General features: G+C 42.5%; 1 protein-coding gene across 1 annotated transcript; it reads left to right on the top strand.

The window, feature by feature from the left end:
• Positions 1 to 952: 952 nt before the first annotated feature.
• On the top strand, positions 953 to 3,739 carry BTG1 (BTG anti-proliferation factor 1). The gene is made up of 2 exons (XM_079937062.1): positions 953 to 1,516; positions 2,428 to 3,739. Exons 1-2 carry the CDS (start codon positions 1,369 to 1,371, stop codon positions 2,793 to 2,795), a joined length of 516 nt encoding a protein of 171 aa, XP_079793188.1. The 5' UTR covers positions 953 to 1,368; the 3' UTR covers positions 2,796 to 3,739.
• Positions 3,740 to 17,795: the final 14,056 nt, after the last annotated feature.

The following is a 17,795-nucleotide window of genomic DNA, read 5'->3' on the forward strand; positions in this document are numbered from 1 at the left end:
ATACTTTCACAACCTTCACATTTTACCTTTTTTTTGTTTTTATAAAGAACAGCAGAACGCTAAGGCTCAGATAGTTACTTGGATTAGAAAAAAAGGAAACAACCTTCGGTTTTGCGCGTAAACGGTGTAAAATGCATTACATAGATTTTTTTCTTTTTACAGACTAAACTTATTACGGTTGCCATACTTCTCTTCAGTAACAGGCTTTCTTACCAGTTTTAACCTGAATTCAGTAAGGTCTCCACTCTGACTCCTGAAGTTACTGAAACAGCAACCACAAAAGGCTTACTAACCTTTTATTTATTTATTTTGCAATTAAACTTTGACAAAGACATCCCCCAATCCTCCCTAAGGGTGGAGCATAAACGGCTCTGTGGCGTCGGCTGCACGTTTGCGAGGGGAACTCGGCTCCGAAGGCTGCAGGATGCCCCGCGAGAGCCGGTTCTCCCTCCTTTTCTCCGCACTCCCTGTATCCTCAACACTTGTACCCGCATCCCGCTGCCCCGTACGCTCTTCCGGCCTTTGGAACCAGCCACACAGACTCGGCATGGGGACGGGATGTAAACACCGAGTACAGCTAGCGGCCGGTGCCGTGCAGGCCGATCCGTGCCGCCGGCGCGGGTGTAGACAGCCTGAGCCGGGCGGCTTTTATCTGCACAGCATTAAGCCTCCTTGCAGGCGAGCCTGGGCAGCGCACTCCTTCAGAAGACGCGCTGGCGCGGCGCCTAGACTTGCTGAAGCGAGAAGGAGGGGCGAGGGCTGGGGGCGGGGCTTTCACACGCGCACCCTGTTTCCTCCGTCCCCCGCCACTGCTCCCCCTTCTCCGGCTGCCACTCGGGGGTTTATTTGTTTACAAGCGGATTACGTCAGCTCCTCCCTCTCTTCCCGGTCTATGGGCCCGCCCCCTGGCCCCTTTTTCCCGCCCCCTCCGGCTCCGAATCTGCTTGCGTCACAATGGTGCGATCTCCGGAATGGCTGGAGTCGGCCGTCACGCTCCCGCCACGCCACTTCCTTTCCGCGGCGCTATAAAAAGTGATGCACGGCCTCTGCTTCTCTTTGCCGGTCTAAGCTGGAAATGCAATTGTTTGAACCTTCGGAGGCTGCGGAGCTGGAGGCGGAGGCGGCTGGGGAGGTCCGAGCGATGTGACGAGGTCGTCGTCGCTCATCTTTTCCTCTCTCCTGCCGCCTCCTACCTCAAAAATAACTTTTTTACTATAAAGAAAGGAGAAAAAAAGTAGCCGTTCGCGCCTCACGCCCTCTCTCTCTCTCAGCCCTCTGACCTGTGAGGGAGCCCGGGGTGGCCGCTCCGCCGTCGGGGTCGCGCCGCCGAGCCCCGGCCGCCCCGGGCCGCCCCCGCCCGCCGCCCCCATGCATCCCTTCTACACCCGGGCCGCCACCATGATAGGCGAGATCGCCGCCGCCGTGTCGTTCATCTCCAAGTTCCTCCGCACCAAGGGGCTCACGAGCGAGCGACAGCTGCAGACCTTCAGCCAGAGCCTGCAGGAGCTGCTGGCAGGTGAGCAGACCACGGTGGGAGGGCGATGGGTGCCGGGGAACGCCGCCGCACATCCCCGGGCCGAGCCGTCGGGGCCGCGGGAGTCTCGGTGGCGCCGCGCTCGGGTCCGGCCGCGGGACGGTGGGTGGCGCGCTGGGCGGTCGCTAACGGCGGGTCCCGAGGAGGGTTTGGGGGCTGGGCCGAGGGCGCTCCCTCCTCCCCCCACGGCTGGCAAACCGAGGGGAGAAGAAAATAGACGCACAACAAAGAAACTAAAGCCGACCGAGTCTGGAGCTGTGGTCTTCGGACGGTCCGCGGGTTTGGGGGACAAAGGAGCCGCGGGGCTGGGGTTGGTTCGACGCCCCCTTTCCCCAATCCCGTCCAACCGTTGCGGGCTCGGCGGCCCGGCCCCGGGGTGGGAAAGCGCGCCGCTGCCCCGAAGCCAGCCCGGGACGGACGTGCCGTCTCCCCCCTTCTCCTACCCCTTCCCATTAATCATCGGATTTGTCACCGGTGCAATTACAGCCCTGCCCAGAGCGTGGTTTAGGGTTGGTTGTTTTACTTCCCTTCGGGGTTAACAGTCTGGTGGCGCTTCTCTCCTCCAAAGCTGTAAACCCCATTGTGTGCGTCTGGGGTGGGGTGGGGAAAGTAAACAGGCTCCTGGCTGGCGGAGGCTGCGCGCCTGATTCCCGTTTTGGCGGCCCAACCGGTTGGTTCCCGGAGATTGTTTTGTCCCGTACTACTGCTATTTCTAAAACCCGGCCCGCGTTTCCCATCCCCGCACACGCACAGCCGCGAACGCGATGCTGGGCATTTAAAAAAGTTGATAGTTCGCATTTTCACTCCAAGGAGCCAGCGGAAGAAGGAAACTACGGCGGGAACCAGCAGTAACGGTGTCTAAGCATTGTTTTCTCTGTTCTTTTCTTCTATAGAACATTATAAACATCACTGGTTCCCAGAAAAGCCCTGCAAGGGATCAGGTTACCGCTGTATTCGCATCAACCATAAAATGGATCCTCTGATTGGACAGGCAGCACAGCGGATTGGACTGAGCAGTCAGGAGCTGTTCAGGCTTCTCCCAAGTGAACTCACACTCTGGGTTGATCCTTACGAAGTGTCCTACAGAATTGGAGAGGATGGCTCCATCTGTGTGCTGTACGAAGCCTCACCAGCAGGAGGTAGCACCCAAAACAGCACCAACGTGCAAATGGTAGACAGCAGAATCAGCTGTAAGGAGGAACTTCTCTTGGGCAGAACAAGCCCTTCCAAAAACTACAATATGATGACTGTATCAGGTTAAGATATAGTCTATGGATGCATCATCTTATAATGGATGGATAAATTTGATTTTTGCTTTGGGTGGGCTCCTCTTGGGGATGGATTATGGAATTTAAACCATGTCACAGCTGTGAAGATCTGGCACAAGATAGAGTGGTAAAAAAAATTTTTAAGTGACAGTGCCATAGTTTGGACAGTACCTTTCAATGATTTAATAGCCTGTGAGTCCAAGTAAATGATCACCTTATTTGCTAGGGAGTGAAGTCCTAGGGTGGTTTTAGTTTCTCCCAGACATGATACCTAAATTTTTACATCAGTCCCTTTAACGCAAATCTGTGTTTCAAAGAACCTTTCTCTGCAGTAGAACTTGCAGAGAAAATTTGCACTATGACACTTAAAGTTGTTATCCTTTCTGGCAGCTCAATAGGAAAGCTCAACATTTTAAACATGGTAGTACTGGAAATTTTATGACAAGATTTTTACCTAGCACTTAAATATGTATAAATGTACATAAGACAAACTAGTAAGCATGACCTGGGGAAATGGTCAGACCTTGTATTATGTTTTTGGCCTTGAAAGTAGCAAGTGACCAGAATCTGCCTTGGCAACAGGCTTTAAAAAAGACCCTTAAAAAGACACTGTCTCAACTGTGGTGTTAGCACCAGCCAGCTCTCTGTACATTTGCTAGCTTGTAGTTTTCTAAGACTGAGTAAACTTCTTATTTTTAGAAAGTGGAGGTCTGGTTTGTAACTTTCCTTGTACTTAATTGGGTAAAAAGTCTTTTCCACAAACCACCATCTATTTTGTGAACTTTGTTAGTCATCTTTTATTTGGTAAATTATGAACTGGTGTAAATTTGTACAGTTCATGTATATTGATTGTGGCAAAGTTGTACAGATTTCTATATTTTGGATGAGAAATTTTTCTTCTCTCTATAATAAATTGTTTCTTATCTTGGCATTTTAATTAATCTCTTGTCATGATTACAGAGGTTCAGCTAAAAGAAATATATTTCTCAGAAGACTTAGTTTCTGTAAGCCATGTGAATGTCAGTTGCACACTGGTCATGCTGAAAAACATTTGATAAGGAGTGAAGATGATCTGTGTATACATATTTAGGTGTTGGAAGATAAACACAGGGGTAACATGATTTTTCAAAAGTTCTAAAGTGAAAACATGGACACATTCCCAGGCTAATGAAATGAGGATAAGAGACAAAGGTAACATCAACCAAAAAGAATGATACTCAAAGGATTACATTTCACTGCTTCCCTGTTGAAGTGAAGATATAAATGTTCTATTCTGGCCCACCTTTGAAAAACAGTTATTTTGCCCCATGGATTCCTTGTTCAATTAGAAAACCCTGGGGCAGGTGACCCGTAGCCTTAACCACCAGGCTATAATCACTGCACAGAGATTGGTTGCTTTTTGCCTTTCGTCAGCTGCAAGATTTACATAAAAATCACTTAAGCTGGAATTCAACAAAAGGTATGTTTGAATTTTTATTCTGAAATTGAAATGCTGAGTTTTTGATTCCTCATTTTCAGACTAATTTCAGATAAGTACTAAGAACCTAAATGAAACAAATGAACGTTGAATGCTGGAGTGTAGGTTACTCCACTACCCCATATGATAAAGCTTGTTTTTAATTCTTTGGCTGTAGGAGGACAACATGGTTTTTCAGTGAAAATTAAAAATGGAAAATTTTGTTTTTCTCTACACAAGTAACGTATTAACATATAGTGACTTTTGGGGGGTATTCATGTAAACATGTTCACACTGGAAATATGCAATCTAGGTTACTTGAAATCAGTAGTTCCAAATAAATTTGGAAATTGATTTCTCCCTGTAAGATTAAATTCTGATTTTGTAGCCACAGGAATACACAGCTAAACAAGCAGGTGTTTAGAATACAAAGGATGTTTGTGTACTTTATTGGCAGGCGGTCCTTGAGAGTTTGAATTATAACCACAACACATGGACTACCCTTGCCACTTACATAAATGGTTTTATTTTTCAGTCTGTTTTTTGGAATTCCCCCCCCCACCTCCTCCAGTTTTTCAAACTTAAATTTACAATAAAACAACTGATAGTATGGTTTCTACACAGGTGCTAACTGCTACTGTTTACCAACTGCATTTCATCTGGTAACTCCTTCGAAGCTAGGTAACTGATAAAGCTTTGCACACTGGGACCCGAGGCAAAGGATGACTTCCAGGCAGTTTAGGAATAGGTCAATATTTTAGTACCTAAAACTTTTTTTTTCCGATGGGGAGTCATTCTTCAAGATTTTTGACATTGGACTTTTTGGTACTTTAAAGAAATTTGGTGGGAAGAGAACTTAATGAAAACGTTTTATTTTAGAATTCAGGTGATGTCTGGCATGTAAGGAGCTGTTAGAGTTCCAAGACTTGCAAACATCTCAGACCTAGCATCCAGCTGTTTCCTGTGACTTTAACCTTAACATTCCCCAAACAATTGTCTCCAGGATAGTAGCTGTTTGATACATCTTTTTCATTGCTTCTGGGAACGTTTTGCGGAGCTATTTTGATAAAAGCATTTGAGTGTCTGTTGTATGCACAGGCAGGTGTGTGCCAGGCCTGCACACGTAGACATTTATTTACGTACGCACCAGTGTGTTGTGTACTTTTTAAAAAAAACTTTAATAGTGGTAGAATTTAAAGGGCTTTTTACACTGCCTGAGTTAAAAGATAGTTTCTTAGGAGATCCTTTTAAGAAAGGGTGACTGCTTTCAATATCATTAGTTGCCACTGGCACCAGGGATTCATAGTTATTGGCAATAAAGTTTAGAAATAATTATTCTGAGTTTTAACAGGTAGTTTTAAAATTACTTCCTTTTCTCCAGATGTTAAGTACTGTCTTGGTCTATGACACTGAATGAAGCAGGGCTTAAAGTGAATTGTGTGGCAAGAGTTATCCTAGTTCATGCAGCGTAATGTGGCTGTTTCCATGCAGTCTGGAATGAGAATCACGTGTCCTTACCCTTAATTTCCAATATTTCTGTGATAATAGACTGGAAAGGCGACCAGAAAATTGCTTTCTGGTACTATTGCACAAATGGTTTCCTTAAGTCACTATAACTCAAATTGCAAATAATTTTGTTTTGTATATAGGTGTTATAGATTACGGAATTGGCCTTCAAGTTAAGAGGAAGCAGTATTCCTGACTGTTGTAGTGTTTAATGACTAAAGGTTTTCAGACTCCCTTTAATCTTAGGAACAAATACATCTACTATTAGACATTTTCTTAGGTGATTTTTTAACATACCTGATACTCTCCTTCCTCTTTGCAGAAGAGATATGAGACAACTGAAACAGTCTTGTATATTGAAGTTTAAAGATATATCCTCTCCACTTTGCAACTTTATTTCAGACAATGTGATAAGATGCTATTGATAAGCTATATAGGGAGATTTTGTCCAAAGTTTTATATATACACAAGAGATTTCAAAAAGTGTATTTTGGATTGTCTGAAACGGTAGCTTTCGTACTTATCTGAAGGTATACAGACTGCAAATAGTTGAGTCTCTTCTCTCAGTCTCTGCAGTCGAACTTTTATATATGGCTGCTGCCAAAATATAACAATGGTTTATTTTTCATGTTTGGAACATAACAGTATGAAAAAATCTTTTGTAGTGAAATAGTTTGTACTACTAACCAAACCCAAACCAAGCCGCTTCACTGAGTCCTTAAGTAATTTACATTAATACAAGTGGGCCAGAGGAATTCATATGTTGAGTTATTTCTGGTTATTTCTATAGATCTTTATATTTTCTTCTGAGAATAGCAGGAGGTGAGGAAGATCATTAAGCAAGATGTTAAGTTTGGTATTTTTGAGATGCTCTTAAACAAGTAAGCCTTAAATTGTATTAATAGTGAGGATTGACACCATTTCCTCAATGACAATTTGTGGAGTATATGACAGTTTTTTTGACTGCCATTTTAACTTGGCTTACCAGTTCCTTTTGGCATTTTTCAGTGTGTCAAACAGGAATAGAAAAATGGTAAGGCTTCCAGTTGTAGTATTCTGAATTTTTTTTTTCTTTTTTTAATGCTTTGTCGTCTCATAGTTGAATAATCTTACAAGGAATGTTTTGGAGTTCAACTTCTGACTTTTATATGAGCCTTTGCATGATAATTTGTCATTTTAGTGTTGAAGATGCAGTGATCTTTTGGGAATTCTGTAATAAAGTAATACTGAGGGAAGAACTGATTTGAGTCTAGGGTTGGATAAAAAGGGAAAGGATGGGGGAAATGAATAGTGGGAAACTTAGCTGACATGGAGGAATTTAAAGGTTTGGTAATAAAAAGGCATTTGCTATGGTCTTAGGTGTTTATCAAGAGAGGTTTGTGCAGCATGGTCTTTGGCAGAGAGTTTGGGAAATACTACTGTACGGATTCTGTAATTCATGAATCTGGGACAAAGTCTACATTCAGTTTGTTTGTGAACAAGCAGGTCAAACTGGTAGTGAGGTTTATGGCACATACTAAGTGGAAACTGGGCTTGGGGGAGGAGTGGGTGGGAAGCATAAGTAAAGCATACTCCTACAGGCATTTTTAAAGAAATTCAAATCAGTGTTTAATGCCTTTTTCTCAGTGTTTTATAAAGGGAAAAGATTTTTTTAAGCTGTTATAAACCATAAACCGTTCGATGATTATCTTTCCGGTACCTTTAAGTTGTGAAGACCATTTGTGACTACATTCCTGGTGATAGAAGGATAACTGAGTGTAGGCCAGACACCTAACATCACAAGAGAAGGGACCACAAGGCTGGGAAAAGCAGTGGAGTTAACTGCATTCCTGTATTTGGAGAATATTACTTGAGACACTAATTATTTCAAACTGTACATTGACAGAAGACATGTTTACTCGTGGGTATACTTAATTGTCTAGATAGGTCATCTCCAAAGTTATTTTATATCATTCTTTTAAAATATCGTTGTGTGTGTTTTCATGTGTGTATGCAAAAGCACATGGTACGTTTTTTAAACAAATGTATCTATATATATTGGGGATGTACTAAACATTTTATTGACGGGTGCATGAACAAAAATGTTTAGAGACTATTTCTCTAGATTATCACTAAAGTAGATGAGTGTTTTTTCCTCTCAAGAATAAGTTGTGATTATTATGTTCTTTAAGTGATAAGTCTTAAAAGAAGCTGTTGTAGCAATCCAAAGAGGGTGGTCTTGTCTAATTTTCGCCTATCTGCTTGAATCCTTAGTTGTAAAATTGAGACATCTTTTACAGCCAACAGATACCCAATATTAAGGGCTAATACCAATTCAAAATCCACATCCTCCTATATATTATGTATTGCTATGTGTTGAAACTCATATTTTATGTTTTTAGAAATTTTCTTTTTAAATGTTAGGGTTCTTGTAACATTTCATTTATTTGCATGGCTGTAAAAGGAACTGACTTAATGAAGTTGTACGTCAGTGATTAGATTAGTTTTAGCAATTATAGTTTAGCCAGAAATCCCCTGTATCTTTTCCCTCTTCTTCTGAGCAATCCCTAAATGTTTAGGAAGGAAAGATGACTAACCAATTGGACTTTATTTGAGACGATTCTATATATGGGCATAAACCCAAAGTGATAATATGTAGCGGTTACGCTATAAGCAGGATTGAATGCATTTTCCAGTCTTGACTTATGGCAGTTTTGTCCCCTCACGTCAGTAGACTAAATGGAGTTGTATTTCCTGTAAATTGCACTTGTGAGCCTTCAGGTTACCAATGTACATTTTTATTTGACCTTCCAACAACTGGGTGAGGTTGGCAGGTGGGTAGGTCAGTATTTTTTAATGTTTATTTTATGGATAGAAAACTGAAGTTTAGGGAGTTTAACGTGCACCAAAGCTAAACAGTTAGTAAATGGTTAATTCATAATTTGAACTCAGGCCTTTCTGACCCCAGAATCCAAGCTGTTAACTATTGGTATATTGTGGTGTACGATTGATTTACCTTGTTTTCACATTGTTAGAACATGCATGTTTTAACTTCTCATTGCTAATTGACCATCATTGGTCATTTTCAGCCTAGAAATTATTTTACTCTCCATTCCCAGGAAGCATAGAAAGGTCTTAAAACTAGGCTTCTTTCTTTAGGAGGCAGTTGGGATTTAGTATAAAAAATACTGGTCTTGGACTTGGAAGAGTGAGTAGGAACTCATGCCTGTACCAGCTCCCAGCTTGTGACGTTGGACAAGTCGCTTAGCCTCTCTGAGCTCATTCACTTCTTACGTAAAACTGGAGATAAAAACATGTCTGTTGTTAATGTCAAACATGGGAAAACACGTAGCAAGGAATGGCTGGATTCTTAGAAGGTGGATAGATACTCTATATCATGGAAGCAGATGAAGGTGGATTTCTTGGTTTCTTGAAACTTTGATGGTGTCACCTGATTGTGTTTGGAGTTTCTTGAAAGTCTGCTTTAGCCAATAACTGAGAGAAATATACTTGTGTTTTTGAAATAATGGAAAGTGAACTGCTTATCCCTTCCTCCCACTTTTAAGGGTGAGAATACAGATAACCCAGGCCTTGCATATTTATTTTATAGACTTTCCCTTAACACTGTGGTTTTCAGAGCAAAGGGGTGTGGGGGGGTGGGAATTCTTCAGATCTTCTATCTGTATTGAAGACACTTTAAATTGGGACAGGGAGTGACATTACCAAATGTGTATAGTGTATAGAAATGCAGCCCCATACAATGCACATTTGCATCCATTATCATCTTTAATCCTCACAACTCTTTGCTATATAAAATAAGTTGACTTTTCCCAGGGTTTGCAGTCCTTCCAGCCATATGTATTTGGCATGTTTTTGCAAGAGAGTTTCAAACAGAACTCAGGGGTTCCCAATCTTCTTAATCTAGAGTGGTTTGAGTACTTCCTTTACTGCAAAGAAAAGCAGTCTTTTTATAAGTTATCAGTTTGGGTTTGAGTTTCTTCTTGTGGTGTAACCTGATGCAACGTTTGCTTGAATCACTAATAATGTAATTGATTTCTTCTAGTCAGTCATAAGTGACTCAGTGACCACGGGTTCTTTTTGGTTTAAACCCAAGTCCCTTTTTCTATGTGAAGATGTCTTCATTGAATAGCTTGGTGCTAGGTTGTATAAAATTGCATAGCTCTATGAAGTACGCACTCAGCCAGCAGAGCTTCTTGCTAATTTATTTTGCAATAGTATATAGGAAACAAAAGGCCTCAAGAGACTTATAGGCAAAATTCCTTTAACCCTTTCAGAAGTCTTGCATCTTAAAGCCCCTGTGTAGTTCAGGCCCTGCTTGGAGTTCTGTGTAGCTTTATAAATTAGTTAGTGTGTTCCTATAGTGCTTAAGTTTGTGATATAAGAATAATTGTGATGTAAGAATAAGAATAACCTAACTGAAACAAGGTTTGGGTGGCCAGTGTTGTCAGAACAGTTATCCCTTGAGACAGTAGTTATGGTTATAGAGTTAGAGATGACGCTCTTATGAAATATTGAAATAATAGATGTCCGCTCTCTTCTAACTCCCAGATTCTTGCATTTTCCTCATTGCCCTGTCCTTTAAGTCTGCTGGGATCCTTTTTTTTTTGGCCATCCGACTTGTGGGATCTTAGTTCCCCTGACCAGGGATTGAACCCGGGCCCCCACAATGAAAGCGCCGAGTCTTAACCACTGGACCACCAGGGGATTCCCTGGGATCCTTTCTAATGGTTAAAATATGATCAGTGTTTTGTCCTGTATCTGTTACATTTATAGAACACATACTTACTGAGTCCTCTATGTGTCAAGTACTGTGCTATAAGCATTGAGGATACAAAGGTAGTCACTGTCTCTGCCTTCAAGGGGCTTAGAGCCTAATGGCAGAGAGAAAATTACCCAACAAATGCAAAACTCGGACCTGAGACATAGGAAAGAAATGTGGTGGAGTGGTGTTCTGAGAGATGTGACTACCACAGAAAGGCTTCCCAGAGGAAGGGATACTTGAGCTGAGATCTGAAGGATGGGTAGGGGTTTAAATGAAGAAGGCAGGGAAGAGTGAAGTGTGTGCGGTGAATGGGAGGGATTGAAGGAAGACTGGTGTGTCTGGAGTGGAGAGGAATTAAGGAATGAGGGGTTTTTTAGGTAGAGTGACTATGTAATTTGATCACTAAGTTTATCAGCTAGAATATGACTCTTGAGAGTAAAACAGGATGCTATTAATAATTAAACCCAGACTACGAGCTTTGGTCAGAACACGCAGTCACCTCACTTTTATGGGCCATGTTGATATCTCTTTGAATAAGGGCTGGGCAACCAGCGGCACCTCTACTTCCTAGTGAACATGTCAGGGAGTTAAAACACCTTATCCAGCCCAAAGGGAACCCAAATAGACCTCAAAAGAGTGTTTTTCAGAACAGCTAGGTTGTAATGATTTGTTTTGGTACAGACATAAATGACTTTCATTATTTTAAAGGTTTAGCCTGGCAAGTTGGGTTTTAGTGTGTTATTGGATTAGAGGTACTTCCATGGTGTATGAAACAGCACAATTCAAACATATCTTGAGTGTTTTGCACATATTTTTGTTATAGCATTTGTCATTTTTTTTTTAAATTTTATTTATTCTTGGCTGTGTTGGGTCTTTGTTGCTGTGTGCGGGCTTTCTATAGTTGTGGCGAGCGGGGGCTACTCTTCGTTGCGGTGCACGAGCTTTTCATTGTGGTGGCTTCTCTTGTTGCGGAGCACGGGCTCTAGGTGCGTGGGCTCAGTAGTTGTGGCTCGCGGGCTCTAGAGCATAAGCTCAGTAGTAGCGGTGCACGGGCTTAGTAGCTCTGTGGCATGTGGGATCTTCCTGGACCAGGGATCGAACCCGTGTCCCCTGCATTGGCAGGCGGATTCTAAACCACTGCACCACCAGGGAAGTCCAGCACTTGTTATTTTGCAATGAGTGTTTATTTAAATAGAATTTTTAAAAAAGTTTCATTCTGGGTTTACATTTTGAGTGTAAGTACCTCCTGTACATAACTTTCAAGGTGTGAGCCACTTGAATTTTTCCCTTTAAATTGATGTAAGAACTTTATACAGTTAAATGCATAGAGTTCAGTGAATTTTGCACACCCATGTAATCCACACTCTGATCAAGAGATAGGACATCTCTTCTACCCCAGAAAACTCCCTTTTGAGGCACTTAAAATTTGATTAAGAAATATGGTTGTGGAGCCAGGCCTCAAATTCAAAATGAGTTGTTTTCTCTCTCCTTTTATAACTTTATTTTTGCTTCCTAAACATGCGGTAATGGTTACTTTAAACATGAAGCAAATTGTCGCCAGAAGAAACCGTTGCCTTTCAACTAGTTATGATTTAGTGGTTACTAATATAGTACATCCCTGCCCAATTTGCTATGGCTTTTTAGTCTTTTAAAGTGAGTAGTAAAATTTGAGTCATATCCCTATCACTGACTCACAAACTTACTAAGGATTGCCTGGTGTTTATTATTAGGCCGAAACTTTAGAATCTTGAGCAACTGAAAAAGATTGTGATAATGCCAAATTTACATAATATTCTTCCCTAGCCACCACCTTTTTCTTTCTTTTTTTTTTTTTAATTAATTAATTTATTTATTTTTGGCCATGTTATGTCCTCGTTGCTGCGTGCGGGCTTTCTGTAATTGTGGCAAGCAGGGGCTACACTTTGTTCTGGTGCGCGGGCTTCTCATTGCGGTGGCTTCTCTTGTTGCAGATCACAGGCTCTAGGCACGTGGGCTTCAGTAGTTGTGGCACGTGGGCTCAGTAGTTGTGGCTCGCGGGCTCTAGAGCGCAGGCTGCAGTATTTGTGGCACGCAGGCTCAGTTGTTGTGGCTTGAGGGCTCTAGAGTGCAGGCTCAGTAGTTGTGGCGCACGGGCTTAGTTGCTCCGTGGCATGTGGGATCTTCCCGGACCAAGGCTCGAACCCATGTCCCCTGCATTGGCAGGTGGATTCTTAACCACTGCGCCACCAGGGAAGTCCCCACCTTTTTCTTTTAACCTGATGACGTCAGTCTATAGTAGACTTTGCAGATATGGAGAGGAGACAAGCAAATCTTAAACCTGTATGTAGAGCTGAGTCCTAGCCTTGAGTACTTCCTTCCATCTCAAAATTCTCAACTCCAGTTGCCAAGGAGCAGTTAGAATATTGACCTAAGTTACAGCACAATTAGTTGTGAAATTGATTGAACTCAAGAGCTGTATGTCACTGTCTTTAAAGATTCTTGAATGCAGAGATGGGAAGACTTGTTCTAAAGTGACTGTTAGTGAGTTTGGAATCTACTGAGGGATAGGGTAAAGGAGATAATTCATCAGTGATTGAAAAAGGAGTTTACTCCTTTTTTTGCCTGTGGATTTAATGTTCTAATTTGGAACCTGATCTGGAATCAGATCTTGAATTAAGTTTTTTTTTTCCCCTGAGGAAGACAGTGCATTTATTTTTCTTAGCAAAGTATCTACTGCCAAAGCAGTGGTGGGTCATGATGGTGATGGTGGCGAGCGGCTTAGACATTTCTTTCTCAGGGCAATACTACCTAATATTTCACTACTAGTTAGACATTTTTTTCCCCCCTAAACTCTGTTTTAGAAAGAATGAGTCAAAATGTATAGAAGGTTAAAGCCATATGTGGTTAGTGGAGAGGCTTGTCAGTAACCCATTTCCAGTTGGAGAAGCCCCTTCTCTGATCACATATTGACATTACTAGCAGATTCATGCCTCATTTTGAAAAAGTTTCATGCATTAAGCACAGGAAAATTTAATATGACATTTCATTGTATGTATGTTGAGGATGATTTTTCCTTCCTGCCTGCCTCAGTCCTCTTACTGGCAAGTCTTCCTGTAGCACCAGACAGCTTTAGACTCCCCGCTCTGCTTCTCTGCTTCTGTAAGGATCAGACCTGATGCTGCGGACACTTCCTGTAGACTCTGTGAGTGCTGGGACTGTGCCGAGCACCTATCTGCATCCCTTCAGTGACTCCTCATCACAGGCCTGTAAGAGCAGACGGATTGTTACTATAGTCACCTCTGATTCAAAGAGATCGTGGTATAGCGATATTAGAAGACTTGCCCAAGGGACAATTTGAGGCTGGAATCCAGGTTTGTTTGAGGTCAAGCACCAGTTCCTAATCGATATCAGGTCCCTGTGCCCTGCTCTCTGATCCCATAGTATTGTGATGGTTTGTATCCATGTCTGATTTTCCAATTAGACAGAAGGTCTTAAAGACAGGAACTCTTAGGCCAGAGCTTTAGAAGCTACTACAATTAGTTAATCTGCTTATTCATAAATATTTACTGAGCACCTACTATGTGCCCAGCATTGTTCTAAGCACTTGGAGTTATAGCAATGAACCAAACGAAAATCATACCCTTGGAGTGGGAGGTAAGCAGGCCAGTAAAATGTATGCTGTCTCAATTGGCACTTGTGCTGAGGGGCAGGGCTACTGTGTTGGTGCTGTGAAAATGGCCCCAGTCTTGCAGCATTGTGGGGATCCAGCAGAAAAGGGTGTAATACAGGGAAGAGGGTACTGTTGCTATTTTTTATTTATTTATTTATTTATTTATTTATTTATTTATTTATTTATTTATGGCTGTGTTGGGTCTTTGTTGCTCAGCGCGAGCTTTCTCTAGTCATGGTGAGTGGGGGCTTCCCTTTGTTGTGGTGTACATGCTTTTCATTGTGGTGGCTTCTCTTGTTGTGGAGCGCGGGCCCTAGGCGCACGGGCTCAGTAGCTGTGGCTCCCAGGCTCTAGAGTGCAGGCTTGGTAGTTGTGGCGCATGGGCTTAGTTGCTCCGCGGCATGTGGGATCTTCCCAGACCAGGGCTCGAACCCGTGTCCCCTGCATCGGCAGGCGGATTCTTAACCACTGTGCCACCAGGGAAGTCCCCAGGTTTCTATTTTAAGTAAAATAGGGAAGGTATCACTGATAAGGTGACATATGAGCAGAAATTTGAAGGAGACCAGAGAAACAGCCTAGGAGATATCTGGGAAAAGAACATTCCATTCAAATAATTGAATGAATTCCAAAATCCTTCTAGGCTCATTTCTCCCCAAATATATAATTGTAATTTGGCATTCTTGGACACTGTTATAATGTCAACCAACCTGGTTTACAGCAGTTTTTTCCTGACCACTTTTTACTGAGTTTTCTGGTTAGTGTATGCCCCAGGAATTAGCACAACTTTGATTACTGGAAAACCCAGCTGGAATTTTTTTTTGTTCTCCTCTCCATCTTAGAGAGTATTGCAAATCATAATAAACAGGCTGATAAGCTGCCTTGAACTTTGTACAAAAAGTTGCGGTGAGCGGGGGCTACCCTGATTCCTTTAAACTCTATATCTACAATAAATATGAAACGAGAACTGATGTTCAGTATGATACAGCAAGGTGCTCAATATTTTGTTAGGATGTTTAGCTAGGCAAGCTAACAGACAAGCCCTGAAAACAAAAAGGGTTTTCTTGCTGACATTTAGATAACTGGAAAATTCAGTTATCCAAAATGTCTATTTCTTACAGAATCTGAGATTACAGTACAGAGACTTGTTATCATTTAGAGCCCCAGGCCTTTCATATATGAGACAAGATAAAAGCAAGGGTAACATTACCTTCATCATACAGTCACTCAAAAAATCATGGAATACTTACTCTTTAAGTTCTGGCGGGTAGTTTGGTCTATTCTTGAGTTACAGGAAGTCCCTGGTGTTAGGATATAAAAATGAATGTTTCTCTGGTTCCACTTGCCTTATCAAAGATGAATGAAATGTACTTTCTCAAATATGTTTCACTACGAATTCTACCCCATCCATGCTGCAGCCCAAGAAGTAATATCTCCTTTCAAACAGTTTGAAACTTGCTGTATCCATCCAGTCTAGGTGGTCTTCTTTTTGCTGTATAAAAATTGGATGAGTACTTTAGGCATTTCAAGGTTGAGTCCAGATAAATAGTAACCAGATAATTCTGGCCATTTGACTAAAGATGGTGGGATGGGATTGTGGGGAAAGGGGAAGAGAATGAATTTAAAAAGGGAAAATACACTTTTTTTTTTTTTTTGGCTGTGTTGGGTCTTCGTTGCTGCGTGCGGGCTTTCTCTAGTTGCGGTGAGTGGGGGCTACTCTTTGTTGTGGTGTGCAGGCTTCTGATTGCGGTGGCTTCTCTTGTTGCAGAGCACGGGCTCTAGGCACGCGGGCTTCAGTAGTTGTGGCTCACAGGCTTAGTAGTTGTGGCTCGCGGGCTGTAGAGCTCAGGCTCGGTAGTTGTGGTGCACGGGCTTAGTTGCTCGACAGCGTGTGGGATCTTCCTGGACCAGGGCTCAAACCCGTGTCCCCTGCATTGGCAGGCTGATTCTTAACCACTGTGCCACCAGGAAACCCCTGCCTTCATTTCTTAATGAGTGTCCCCTTTGTTTTTCTTCCTTCCACCTAACTCACACTGAACTTGTCATCTTAGACAGAAGAACACTCTCCTGTGTAGAATAAAGTAAAAACATCTAAATGTGTGGTTGGACAAACTTATTTTTAACTTTTTTGGTGTAACACTGTGTGTTAGGCAATAATTCAAGTTCTGGTAAAGCTAATTGAAATGGGGCTCTTTAGTTGACTATTGCATAGTTAAAAGGCTTTAGGGTGTTATTAGAATAAAAATACATTTCAGCATCTTGAGTATAACTCTCTGGCCTAGTATAGTATATTTTTTCTGTGAAAGTGTTCATTTCACCAGAAATTTATATCAAGGGAATAAAACCCAGCATGTTTGTGTGGTTGGGTGTGTTACATATGTTTGCTGGAGGGCTGGGGTGAGTAGAGCGTTAGCATTGGGAAGAGGAGAGGGTAAAATTCAAGAAATGGTGCAAAAGGAAAACTTCTGCAGCCTTTGAGTGTCACATGTGTATCCCTGTGTATGCTCTTCTTAAATCAGTGCAGGGAAGGAAATGTGCTGCTAAGCTTTAATTAAAAAAAAAATAGGGTTTATTCTGCTGCCTGGCCACTGATTTTGATAAAAGAAAGTAACAGAGAAAGAAGAATATTTCTTTTACCACAGTCTGTCATCACACCAGAAAACTGTGTCCCTGGGTCCATAACATTTAAAACCTTATCCATTTTGATTGAGACTAAAGTACCTGACAAAGAAAATGTATGAACCAGGAGGGTAGAATTTTCATAAGCTTTTCAAATCACCAGGCTTTAGGGAGCGCCTACTATGTGCAGGGTCTCTCTTCTTTAGAATCAAGTTCTTCACGCTGGACAAAGCAGTATACAACTTGGCAAACCGACAAGGTCCTAGCCACACGCTGGTGGTGAAGTACCAAAAGCTACAGCATTAAAAAGGACAAAGGAGCAAAAGGAGCCTTCCATTACCGAAAGAAGGGGTGAAGTTAGAATTCCCCCCTTATACTTAGACCTGGATTAAATGCCCATCTATGAACTTAGCACCCAGGATGGTAATGCTAAGGGGGCACTAATTATAAGGTGGGGTTGCCCTGATTCCAAGTACAGAAGATAGATACTGAGGCTGCTGAGCCCATGCAAGGCTCTGATTCTGTGGGCTTGGTTTTTTCTGGCATTAGCTTGGCCACCAAGCTCAAGTTTAGCCGTTAGGATTTCAACTTTAAAACGCCAACAAGGACTGCCCTGGTGGTGCAGTGGTTAAGAATCCACCTGCCAATGAAGGGGACACGGGTTCCATCTCTGGTCCGGGAAGATCCCACATGCTGCCAAGCAACTAAGCCCATGTGCCACAACTACTGAGCCTGCGCGCCACAACTACTGAGCCCGCGTGCCACAACTACTGAAGCCCATGCCACTCTAGGGCCTGCGTGCTACAACTACTGAAGCCTGCGCGCCTAGAGCCCGTGCTCTGCAACAAGAGAAGCCACCACAATGAGAAGCTCGTGCACCACAAAGAAAGGTAGCCCCCGCTGGCCGCAACTAGAGAAAGCCCACGTGCAGCAACCAAGACCCAATGCAGCCAAAACAAACAAATGAAAAAACAAAAAAACCCAAAAAACTGCCAACAAAGGGT

This window comes from Stenella coeruleoalba, assembly GCF_951394435.1.
Source record: "Stenella coeruleoalba genome assembly, chromosome: 11".
NCBI classification, from domain to species: Eukaryota; Metazoa; Chordata; class Mammalia; order Artiodactyla; family Delphinidae; genus Stenella; species Stenella coeruleoalba.

Excerpts from the sequence above, each read along its gene's own strand:
- BTG1 (XM_079937062.1), top strand. The coding sequence starts at position 1,369 with ATGCATCCCTTCTACACCCGGGCCGCCACCATGATAGGCGAGATCGCC. Across the intron at positions 1,517-2,427 it reads CCTGCAGGAGCTGCTGGCAG|AACATTATAAACATCACTGG; the intron begins GTGAGCAGACCA and ends TTTCTTCTATAG.